The following is a 12,499-nucleotide window of genomic DNA, read 5'->3' as shown; positions in this document are numbered from 1 at the left end:
CATCTTGATTGCTTCCAAGTTTTAGCAATTGAAAGAGTAAGATTACTATAAATACCTGTGTACAAGTAATTTTCACTTTATTCAGATAAATACCAAGGAGCATGATTGCTTGATCATTTGGTAAGAAACATTTTTGTAAGATATTTTCAAACTGTTCTTCAAAGTGTCTATATCATTTTTCATTCCTACCAGCAAGAGTTTCTCTTGCTCCTCATGATACCAGCATTGGTGTTTCCAGTATTTTGGATTTGGGCCAATGTTATAGATGTATATTGGTATCTCATTATTGTTTTAATTTGCCATTTCTTAATGACATACGATGTTGAACATCTTTTTTATCTGCCTTGTGGTTTGTATATCTTCTTTGGTGAGATGTCAAAATCTTTAATCATCTGTAATCAGTTTGTTTATTTTCTCATCATTGAGTTTTAAAAACTTTTGTTTTATTTTTTTTTTAAATACAGCAAAAAACTTTATTGTTTTTTAATTCTCATTGTTAATTAAAAAACATTTTTTTTGGCATTACTCACATTGAACATTGACTCCTGAGGTGCCTTCCTGCTGAGTTATAACATCAGCCCCCATGCCCACTGTTTTTCCATTCTTTATTTTGAGACAGTCTCACTAACGTGTGTCCTCCTGCCTCAGCCTCCTGTGTTGGTGGAATTAGAGGCATGTACTACCACACCTAGCATATTGTTGTGTTTTAGATCATAGTCCTTTATCAGATGTGTCTTTTGCAAATATTCTCTCCCAGTGTATGGCTTGTCTTTTCATTTTCTTGACATTGTCTTTTGCAGAGCAGAAGAATTTAATGAAGTCCAGATGATCAATTATTTCTTTCATGCACTGTGACCTGAGTGTCATATTTTTAAACTCATTACCATATCCAGGATCATCTAGATTTTCTGTTATGTTATTTTCTAGGAGTTTTGCCTTTTACAATTATGTCTATGATCCATTTTGAGTTAATTTGTGAAGGGTATCAGTTCTTTTCTAGATTTATTTATTTTTTAATATGTGGATGGACAGTTGAGTTTTCAGATTGGAAACTTATTTGGAAAGATTAATTGCTCCTTTGTTTTACTTTTATTCCTTTGTCAAAGGTCAGTTGACAATTTATGTGAGTCTATTCCTGGGCTCTTTTATGTTTTGTTGACGTATTTGGCTATTCTTTTACCAATACCATTGCCTTGATTATTGTGACTTTATAGTAAATCTTAAAGTCAGGTTGTATCAGTTCCCCAACTTTTTCTCCTTTTATAGTGTGTTGACTATTTGGGATGTTTTGCTGCCTCTTATATTCTTTAGAGTTACTTTTTTGATGTCTACAAAGTAACTTGCTGGTTTTTGATTGGTATTGCAATGAATCAGATCAAGTTTGGAGAAACTTGACATCTTGACAATATTGAGTTTTCCTATTCATGAAATATCTATTTATTCTTTATTTTATTCATGTGTTGTAGTTTTCCTCATTTAGATCTCATACAAGTTTTGTTAAACATTCTTGCACTGTTAATTCCAACATTTGTGCCGTACCCAATTTTTTCTTATATTTGTTCTATATCTCCAAACTGTTTTTTTCCTTTTAGTATGCCTTCTGGGTTGGTAACTAGACATGATATAGTAGGTGAAAGAAACTGCAGTAAATAGGCCTTTCTTTAGTCATGTAATGATAAGGCATGGATGAGGGGAAGTATCTTCAGACTCCTTTGGTTAAGTCTCAGTTTTTTGGTGAGCCTGTGCCATGGACTATAAACTTTTTAAGTACTTCCCTATCCCTCTGTCCTTGTCCCCACTCCTTTGCCCTCCTTAGGTGGGACAGGATGGTTGGAAGAGGCTAGAGTTGTGTATTTCTCTTCCCCTACATGGTTGGTTTAGAGGGGGCTGGTATTGGGTATTTCTCTTCCCCTGGGGAGGGGGGAGTGTTTAGCTCTGCTATTTTACTAGGTTAGGCTCTAATAAAATAGTTTCTTCTCGGGGAAGGCCTTATTAAAAAGATCTGGCATATTCAAAATTATATTTTTTTCCTCCCTTGGTGGGGAGCTGGAGGGCCTTTTTCTTTGACATTCACCAATAGGACCTGGTAGCACTCCTGAAAATGAAACTCACAAATACATGCCCCACTCCCCAATACTTGGCCCACCTAGAGTTTTCAGGCTTATTCACACTGAGCTATCTGTAATTTGTCAATTATAGTTCAGGTTTTTCTACCTAAAATGAGTTGTTTTTCAGGGAGGTTTCTACTTGTGAGTTTCTGCTCCAGTAAATTGTTATTCTTTGTACACACCTGTCTCATTCTTATGATTGAAGTAGCAGTTTGTCCTGTGATCTCATTTGTCTGACAGATCTATGAAGAATTGCTGACTTTTCAGTTTTTTTAGCTTTTTGGTTGTTAGGACAGAGTAAAAATTTCTAAGATTCTTACATGTCAGGCCAGAAACAGGAAGTCTTATTTTTTACTTATTAATATTTAAGTGTGTTCCCTTAGAACAAAAAATTAAGGTCCCTTACATAATCATGTATAAATTCTGGAAATTATAATGGTAAGAAATTTCTGTCATCTGATGTGTTGTATGTATTCTGTTTTTATCAATGTTCCTAATAATGATCTTTGTATACATTTTGAGTATAGACATAATGACATTTGCTAGTCAATTGAATGTAGGCCACAACAGGAAGAGAATTCAAAGATGACTCAGGTTTTTGACTTGAGCAATTGCAATCACCATTAATTGAGATGGAGGAAGACAGGGAGTAACAGTTTGATTTTATTTATTTATTTTGGTACTGGGGATTGAACCCAGGGGTACTTTACCACTGAGCTGCATTCCTAGCCCTTTTTATTTTGAGACATGGTCTCACTAAATTGCTGAGGCTGACCTTGGACTTGTGATCTTTCTGCCTTAGCCTCTGGAGTTGCTGGGATTATAGGCATATGCAGTTCTGACTAACAGGTGTCAAGCTGAATTAGACACCTTCTAGAGATCCAAGGAAGATGTCAAATAGACAGTTGGATATATGAGTCCAGAATTTAGGGAAGAGGTACAGGCTAGAAATATAAACTTGGGTTTCATTATTATGTGAATGGTATTTAAGGTTATAAACCTGGATGGGGATCGTCAGCAGAGTGAGTGTGAAAAGAGGAGATAGGACCAAGGACTGAGATTGGGGAAGTGAAGAGGACCCAATAAAGAAGGAGATGGAGGGGCCAACCAGGCCAGGTGTGTTTGCCTTACTAGACAAGTGAAGAAAGGTTTTCATGGAATTAAAATGCTGAAATGTTAAGTAAGATGAGTTAAAGCATACTAGGTAATTTCAGTGGGTTGGTTGGGGTTTAAAATAGGATGGAGGAATAATTGGAAATGGGAGTTTTGCTATAAAGAGAAGGAAGGAAATACAGCAGAGGGATGTGGAAAGTTTTTAAAAAATAAGATAAATTGTAGTATTCCTGTGGGCATGTACTCAAAGAGATAGCTGTGTTTACAATATATCTTCATGTGTTTTCAAGTAATTCTAAGATTGATGAAGGTCTTTAGGAGAGATGTAATTTATTCAATGAATGGCAGCCCTATGCTTATAATTTTCATCAGCATTCTTGCCACTAGCATATTCATTAGCGCTTTTGACAACAAAATTAACCAATTTGCTTTTTTCTTACTGCCACTGTAATAGCATAAATGCAGGATGGTTAGAACATTAGACAAAGCAGAATGCATGAACTAATGCTCCAACTGGAAAAGAGATTTTAATTGAGTAAGACATAGTGGCAATCTTTGAACTGAAAGAATATGCCAAGAAATGAATAGCTGATTATTTTTAAAAATATTGCTTAAAGGTTATTTGATATATTAATCATTAATAGTGACTTTCTGCTAAATCTCTGAATAATTTCTTAAATTATTTAAAAATATTTTTAAATCTTTATATTGGAAAGAAGATGATTTTCATTTGAGACCTAGTTTCTTTTTTTGGTTGGGGGGGGGCGGGTTCCAGGAATTGTACTCAGGGGCACTGAACCACTAAGTCACATTCCCAGCCCTATTTTTTGTATTTTATTTGGAGACAGGGTCTACACTGAGTTGTTTAGCACCTCACTTTTTTCTGAGGCTGGCTTTGAACTCACGATCCTCCTGTCTCAGCCTCCTGAGCTGCTGGGATTACAGGAGTGTGCCACTGTACCCGGCTGAAACCTAATTTTGAATGGCAGCCCTCATGCTTATTAACTGAGTTGCCCTAAAATTAACTAAAGCTCTAATTCTGGCTTTCATTATCTATAACATGGAACTATAAATACCTACTCTAAAGAATACAGTGAGGATTAAATAAGGTATGTGTGTGTGTGTGTGTTGCCCTAATGAATGGGTTTCATAGTATCTAACACAGAGATGCTTCTGCCTTTTATCCTTTGTTTGGAAGCTAAAATTCGGTTTCATTTTTCCTAGGTAGAAGCAAAGTAAATTTTTAGCTACATATTTTTTTTAAATAGCTTGCTTGATGCTGTTGATAATACACTTATAAATCATTTAAGTAAATCATGTATAAGTACTTTTGTCATCAGAAGAAACAAATATTCACTAGTTTTTTTAACTCATGAAATGAAAATTTAATAATAACTGGGGACAATATTTTAAATGTAGGTCTGCTAATAAGAAAAGAGGAATTCTTTTTTTGAACATAACATTTCACTTAGTTGGGGTTCAGAATTGGTGTTCCTTGAGCTATACAAAAACAGGATGGATTTGACCTCTGAACTATAGTTTTTTCCTTCCTGATTTGTAATATTATTTCTATGTTTATTTACCATTTTTTATATTTCTCTATAAAACCCCCTAATTTTTAATATTTTTAACAAGTGTTTATATCTACTTCCTTTGAAATATTACTGATATATAACTATATAATTATTTTTCTGTAATATTTCCATAATTACTTTCTACTTTCTTTTAAACTTACTTCTAAATGATTTTAGACTCACATAGAAATTGCACAGATAGTACAATTTCTGAGTATCTTTCACCTAGTTTTTCCCAATAATGACATTGTACATAATCATCATAACTACTTTTAAAAGTGCCTTTGAGAGCTTATTTGGAGGTTCTAGGAGGGCAATGCAGCTACTAATATACCCTTGACTAAAGAACAGTCCTCCACTATTGGAGAAGGTCATCCTCTTCAATTGAGCACACAGTGGGAGGACATACAAGAAGTGGTGAGCGAGTAAGGGGGCACCCACCTAGGCAGCCAAATCAGCTGAATCAGCTCTGGCAATCAATGGGTTAACAGATGTCACAGCTGGATTGTCCTCACACCCATAAATGAGATGGAATCAAACTAAAAAGCTTCTTCACAGCAAAGGAAACAATCAAGAGCATGAAGAGGGAGCGTATAGAATGGGAGAAAATCTTTGTCACCTGCACCTCAGGGTGTTAATTTCCAGGATATACAAAGAATTCAAAAAAACTTAATACCAAAAAATCAAATAACCCAATTAATAAATGGGCAAAAAACTGAATAGACATTTCACAGAAGAAGAAATATGAATGGTCAACAAATATATGAAAAAAATGTTTAACATCTCTAGCACCTTAAAACTACACTGAGAATACAGTAAACTCTAGGAAGAATGGCAGTTATCAAGAATTCAAGTAACAATGAATGTTGACAACGGTGTGGGAAAAGGATATACTCCCACATTGATGGTGGAACTGCAAATTGGTGCACACACTCTGGAAAGCAGTGTGAAGATTCCTCAGAAATGGAACCATCATTTGACCCAGTTATTTCACTCCTTGGTTTATACCCAAAGGACTTAAAATCAGCATACTATAGTGACGCAGCTACATTAATGTTTATAGAAGCACAGTTCACAATAGATAAGTTATGGAGCCGACCTATGTGCTCTTCAACAGATGAATGGATAAAGAAAATATGATACATGTACATAATGGAATATTACTCAGCCATAAAGAAGAATGACTTTATGACATTTGCCAGTAAATGGATTCATCTGGTCACTATCATGCTAATTGAAATAACCTATTCCCCAAAACCAAAGTTCTTTGATATGTGGATGATAAGCCACAACAAGGAGAGAGTAGGGGAAGAATAGAATTTCATTGGATTAGACAAAGAGGAATGAAGGATAGGAAAAAGAAAGACAGTGGAATGAATCTGACATAACTTTATTATATACGTATATGACCATACCACAGTGAATCTCACATTATGTACATCCATAAGAATGGGGTCCTAATTAGAACAAGATATATTCCATGCTTGTATAATTATATCAATATAAATTCTACTGTCTTGTATACATAACTAAAAAGAATCAATAAAAAAATGAAATTGCCCTTAACATTGGCAAGTAAGCATTTATTTAAATATGAATGTTTACTGTATTCTATTTATAGATGAATTTACAACTGCTATTTTACTTTTTGTTTGTTTGTTTGTTTGTTTCCAGATCAGCCAGCATTACTAACCTGTCATTGGATCGATCTGGTTCTCCTATGGTACCTTCATATGAGACATCTGTCAGTCCCCAGGCTAACCGAACATATGTTAGGACAGAGACCACTGAGGATGAACGCAAAATTCTTCTGGTACTAGTACACTGTCTTTGACCCATTGCTAGTTTTGATCATAAGGATGTCTATTTCATTGATTTTTTTTAAAGAAACATAAATGAAATAGCATATCAGTTAAACAGAAATGATTAGCTTAACTTTTTACTCAGATCACCTGAGAAACTGGTCAGTATTCTTTCTCTACTTATTGCATTAATATTTTTTTTACCCCTTTCTTCTGGCAAGATCAGAATTCAGTTTCCTACATAATATAAGAGAGCTTAACTCTTAGGTTAAGCTTGCTGTTTAAAATTTGAAGCATTATTTTTTTAACTTTTTTTTATAGAGAGAATTTTTTTTAATATTTATTTTTCAGTTTTCGGTGGACACAACATCTTTTATTTTTATGTGGTGCTGAGGATTGAACCCAGCGCCCTGCACATGCCAGGTGAGCACGTTACTGCTTGAGCCACATCCCCAGCCCCCTGAAACAAGTTTCTTATACACATGGAGAAGCCTTTGAGACAGTTTATTCAGTTTATGTGAGATAATATTTAGTTTCTTCCATTTGCTTATATATAAAATCATGTGTTCAATCCACAGAGTGATTCAAAGAAATGAAAGATATGGCTTCTATCCTCAACTTTTAATTCAGGAGGTAGAAATCAAATCAATAGAAATGTTTTTAACGGTAAAATAAATACATATATGTCTTAATACTAAAAAGCGTCACGAATGATATAAAATTTAAAAAATTGATCATTAATTAGGGTGTCAGAAAAGGTATTGAGCTCTATGTTTTGAAGGACGAAATGGATTTGGATAAGTAGTAAAGAAAGTGAATCTTATATATAGATGTAAGGAAAGGTATAGAGATAAGAATAAGCATGGCATTTCCATGGAATAAAGTAGGATTTATTAATTGGGAGAAAATTTAAGTTGGAGAGTGTGGGCATTGAGAGTGCAGTTATTTGGGACTACCCAGTGAAAGGCAATGAATTTGGTCACTCAAGTTTAGATTTGAATCTGTAGTTGCTGAGCAATGGATAAAGTTTTTTTTTTTTTTTTGAAGATTTATCTAGCAGTTGGGTGGTGCTGAAAAGGGTGGAATGAATATGGTGGCATAAAGGCTACCAGGAACAGTTACCTTAGATTATTGTGATTTGCCTGTTGTCACATCTTCTACCGTTATCCAGTTTCCAAAAAAGAAGAATATATTTTGTACTTAACTAGGAGATGGATAATATGTGCCATTGATCCAAAAATATAGTACTTGGGATCATTGATTTTTAACAGAAAAGTCATGCTTGGAATTAGTTCAAGTTGTTCCTCATGTATGCATCATTTATATTAAATCATATAAATTAGTTGCTCTAAATTGGTGAGGCCAATTTGGAAAGCAGTATGGAGATTCCTGGGAAAGCTGGGAATGGATCCACCATTTGACCCAGCTATTGCCCTTCTCGGACTATTCCCTGAGGATCTTAAAAGAGTGTACTATAGGGGTACTGCCGCATCAATGATCATAGCGGCACAACTCACAATAGCTAGACTGTGGAACCAACCTAGATGCCCTTCAATAGATGAATGGATAAAAAAAATATGGCATCTATACACAATGGAGTATTACGCAGCACTAAAAAATGACAAAATCATAGAATTTGCAGGGAAATGGATGGCATTAGAGCAGAGTATGCTAAGTGAAGCCAGCCAATCCCTAAAAAACAAATGCCAAATGTCTTCTTTGATATAAAGAGAGCAACTAAGAACAGAACAGGGAGGAAGAGTATGAGGAAAAGATTAATATTAAACAAAGACGAGTGGGGGGAGAGAAAGGGGGAGAGAAGGGAAAGCATATGGAAATGGTAGGAGACCCTCAATGTTACACAAAATTACATATAGGAGGTCGTGAGGGGAAAGGGGGAGGGAAACAAGGGAGAGAATTGAACAACACAGAGGAGGTAGAGAGGGAAGATGGGAGGGGAGGGGAGGGGGGATAGTAGGGGATAGGAAAGGTAGCAGAATACAATAGTCACTAATATGCCATTATGTAAAAGTGTGAGTGTGTAACCAATGTGATTCTGCAATTTGTATTTGGGGTAAAAATGGGAGTTCATAACCCAATTGAGTCAAATGTATGAAAGATGATGTATCATGAGATTTGTAATGTTTTGAACAACCAATAAAAAAAGAATCTTTAAAAAAATTAGTTGCTCTAAAGAAATGCAAATCAAAGTTCCTTTTATGAATGTGAAAATCACAGGAAAGCATCTGTACAGGTAAATAGCATTCTTATGAGTAACACTTGCTCTCAATGTATTGCAGGACAGTGTTCAGTTAAAGGACCTGTTGAAAAAAATCTGCCATCACAGTAGTGGAATGGAGTTTCAGGATCACCGGTACTGGCTGAGAACCCATCCCAATTGCATTGTAGGAAAGGAATTGGTTAACTGGCTAATCCGAAATGGTCATACTGCTACCAGGTATTGTGATCTTAAGAAAGAGGTTTTTTCATCAAGACTGTAAGTTCTTTGTAGGAGGCATGCTGTTTTTAGCATGTTTTTACTCTTCCGTTATGGAGAGGGGTGTGTGCATGCATTGAGTATTTCCTGTAATTAAAATAAGGTTTTTAGGACTGCCTTACCATAGGTTCTCATCCTTTACTATGGTATCTAGACGAATTTTTTAATTTGCATCCAGTCTCCCCAGTCTCTTGTTTTATTCCTTATCTGTCCAAGGATAATTTGAAATTCGAACTCTGAACTGGAAAAAAAAAGATTATGTCATACTATAAAATTATTCTGACTGACTTTTAAAATATTTCATGTTTCTTGCTCTTAATTCAGGGCACAAGCTATAGCAATTGGACAAGCAATGGTTGATGGACGTTGGCTGGATTGTGTTAGTCATCATGACCAGCTTTTCAGGGATGAGTATGCACTCTACAGACCACTGCAGGTAATCTTCATTTTTTTACTCCTAATGAGAATGTAACAAGCTTGTTTTGAAGTCTTTCTTCATCAGTGAGAATAAAAAGTAATTGAATTAACCAAAGAAACTTTTTTTCTAATAGATTTTCCTTGCTGTTTGAGGAAAGTTACAACTTTTTTTTTTATTGAGCTATACCACTAGTCCCAATGCTGTTTTCTCCTTTTTAAATATATTTTTTTTAATTTTTATTTTATTTTATTTTTTTAAGTTTTTTTTTTTTTTTTTTAGAGAGAGAGAGAGAGAGAGAGAGAGAGAGAGAGAGAGAGAGAGAATTAATATTTATTTTCCATTTCTCGGCGGACACAACATCGTTGTTTGTATGTGGTGCTGAGGATCGAACCCGGGCCGCACGCATGCCAGGTGATCGCGCTACCGCTTGAGCCACATCCCCAGCCCAAAATATTTTTTTTTAAAGTAAGGTAATAAAGATGAAAACCTGCTATTAGGATTAAATACTTTATTTGGTGTGGTTTTGCTTAAACTTGGCTTAGTTTTATAGTTAACTTATAGTTTGTCATTTAATAGCTTTCACTTTTACTGTTTATGTTTTTATAACTAAAAGTTGCATGTATAACAAAATGATTGAAAAATGGAAAGTAAATAGAAACAGATTTTGACTCTTTAGTACTATTAAACTGTGCACTGATGATAAAATAATATCTTTTTCTAACTCAAGGGAAATGAAAATTACTTAAAGATAGAAAATTTTAAAAATATTTATATAACCATATATGTATATTTATATATATATATATATAAAGTACATACACACACTAAATATATATGTTGTGTGTGTATGTTTACTAAATAACTTTAAAAAATTTTTTTTGAGGTATTAGTGATTAAATGCATGTCTTTCCTGACCCCTGCCAGGCAAGTGTTCTACCATTGAGGCACATCCCTAGCACCTAAAATGAGAAACTCAGTAGTTAGAAATGACCCTGAAGACTGGTGTATATTTGTTAAAGTATGACAGTTATTTTTTCAGGATGTGACCCAGAGTTTGTTTAGGGTTAGACTAGATGCTGTGTAGTCTTTTCTGATAACTAAAGGATGACATAAAACCCTGTAAAATCTATATCAAAGAAATATTGTGTTTGTAACATGCTAACCTAAGACTTCTAGTTAATTAAAATTACAGTTTAACAATGGAATTGCCTGTATGATAATATTTTATAGCTTAGTTCTTGTTAATTTGTTTATTTTTCTAAATAAATTTACTCAGTTATGTTTATAAAAATATTGGGTACAATTTATTTCTTGTGTGATACCCCCAGCATCGTTGACATTGAGGGTCAGTTGCTTGGATCCTGTCTTGATACTTTCAGAGTACAGAATTTTCTGAGACACCTTCTCCGGACAGTGACTCCGTGAACTCTGTGGAAGGACACTCTGAGCCATCCTGGTTTAAAGACATAAAGTTTGATGACAGCGACACAGAACAGATAGCTGAAGAAGGTGACGATAATTTGGCTAGTGAGTTTTACTTTCTAACATTTTAGTTTTTATGGATCATTATGTGTGTATGGTAAAATGAGTGCATTACTTATTTCGTTGAAAAAAAATCTGCTTTAAAATTTATGGCTTCAACCGGATGTAAACATCTAGTAGCAATCCTTGTCTTAGATACAGTATTTTCTTGAGATACTAACTTGTTAGGCAACGTATGTTTTCAGATTTTACCGTAGTCTATAGTTTGCAGCAGCTTAAAAATAACTCTGAGCAAATAATATCATAGCAGATAACTTTCTCACCTCTTCCCTATGATATCAGACTTTCTTTCTGCAGAACCTCCAATATACTTATTCATTTTAAAAATTGATTTTATATTTAAATTTGTTCAAATTTTATTAAGTCTACACAGAAGTACATGAAAATACTGTATCCATTTTGGTATTGCACATTGGGCTTGTATATTAAAAACATTTTTCTACTTTCCTCTAATACCCTGATAAAACCCATTTTTACTCCCCTCCTCTCCCTATATTTCTTTCCCCTCCCCAACACTAAAAGATTCTGCCAGTCCTAGCAAGCGCACCTCAGTCAGCAGTTTCCAGTCCACAGTGGACAGTGACTCAGCTGCGTCTATCAGCCTGAACGTGGAGCTGGACAACGTCAACTTCCATATCAAGAAGCCCTCCAAGTACCCACATGTGCCCCCTCACCCTGCTGACCAAAAAGGTAGGAGGTAGTCACCATCTGGAATCCAAATAGGCTGGAGAGCTGGGCTCTCATGCCAGCTTGTCCTTCTGGCTTCCTCTGTTCCAGTATGGCTGAGGGGATTTGATGTGGGTTTTGTTTCACCCTTTCTCATTTTCCCCATACCTCCTCCCTACATCGTTTTGGTTGGTTCTTTTTATTTCTTGTTTTCTCCCTCAGTATCACCATGCCCAGTTTAAAGCTTGTAGTCTTTTAAAAGGACCTACATCTGACTGCTTTTCCCATAATGTGCAACTTCCAAGGTGGCATTTCTTTGCATTTATAACATGGATGTTCTGCTCTATTCTTTTCTCTTTGTTTAACATTTTAAAGCCTATTCACCTATGCTATTTTATAATAACATATTTATTTAAACCTGTTCAGATGATTGAATTAAATTGGGGGAAATTATTCACACATTTAAAACATCTTTCTACTGGAGTTTAAAAGGCCTATTATACATATAGTATATTTACTAAAAAATTCTTCTCTAATAAAAAGTGAATTAATTTGTTATTTTTAGTTATGTTGATATTAGTCTACTTATATAATAATAATAATAATAATAATAATAATAATAGCCATATCCAAATTGCATTTGATGTAAAAGGAAAAATTAGATAAATCATTTTTAAAATCTAAGATAGCAGTACATAAAAAATAAAATGCCTTTAAAAAAAATGAATGGTGAGATTTACATTATTGGATATAATCAAAACCAATTTAAATTATAGCCC

At 34.5% G+C, this 12,499-nt stretch overlaps 1 protein-coding gene across 1 annotated transcript in view; it reads left to right on the top strand.

Moving 5' to 3' along the window:
- LOC144252434 (1-phosphatidylinositol 3-phosphate 5-kinase-like) overlaps positions 1–11,755 on the top strand; it is a 28,353-nt gene extending 16,598 nt beyond the window's left edge. Inside the window, 5 exon segments of the mRNA XM_077794758.1 lie at positions 6,470–6,608; positions 8,898–9,055; positions 9,419–9,530; positions 10,892–11,039; positions 11,577–11,755. Coding sequence (XP_077650884.1) covers positions 6,470–6,608; positions 8,898–9,055; positions 9,419–9,530; positions 10,892–11,039; positions 11,577–11,755 — 736 coding nt within the window.
- The last annotated feature ends 744 nt before the right edge of the window (positions 11,756–12,499 follow it).

Source organism: Urocitellus parryii, unplaced genomic scaffold (genome assembly GCF_045843805.1).
Source record: "Urocitellus parryii isolate mUroPar1 unplaced genomic scaffold, mUroPar1.hap1 Scaffold_43, whole genome shotgun sequence".
In the NCBI taxonomy this organism is placed as follows: domain Eukaryota; kingdom Metazoa; phylum Chordata; class Mammalia; order Rodentia; family Sciuridae; genus Urocitellus; species Urocitellus parryii.
Note: the sequence above shows the minus strand (reverse complement) of the source record. Positions and strands in the feature narration are given on the sequence as shown.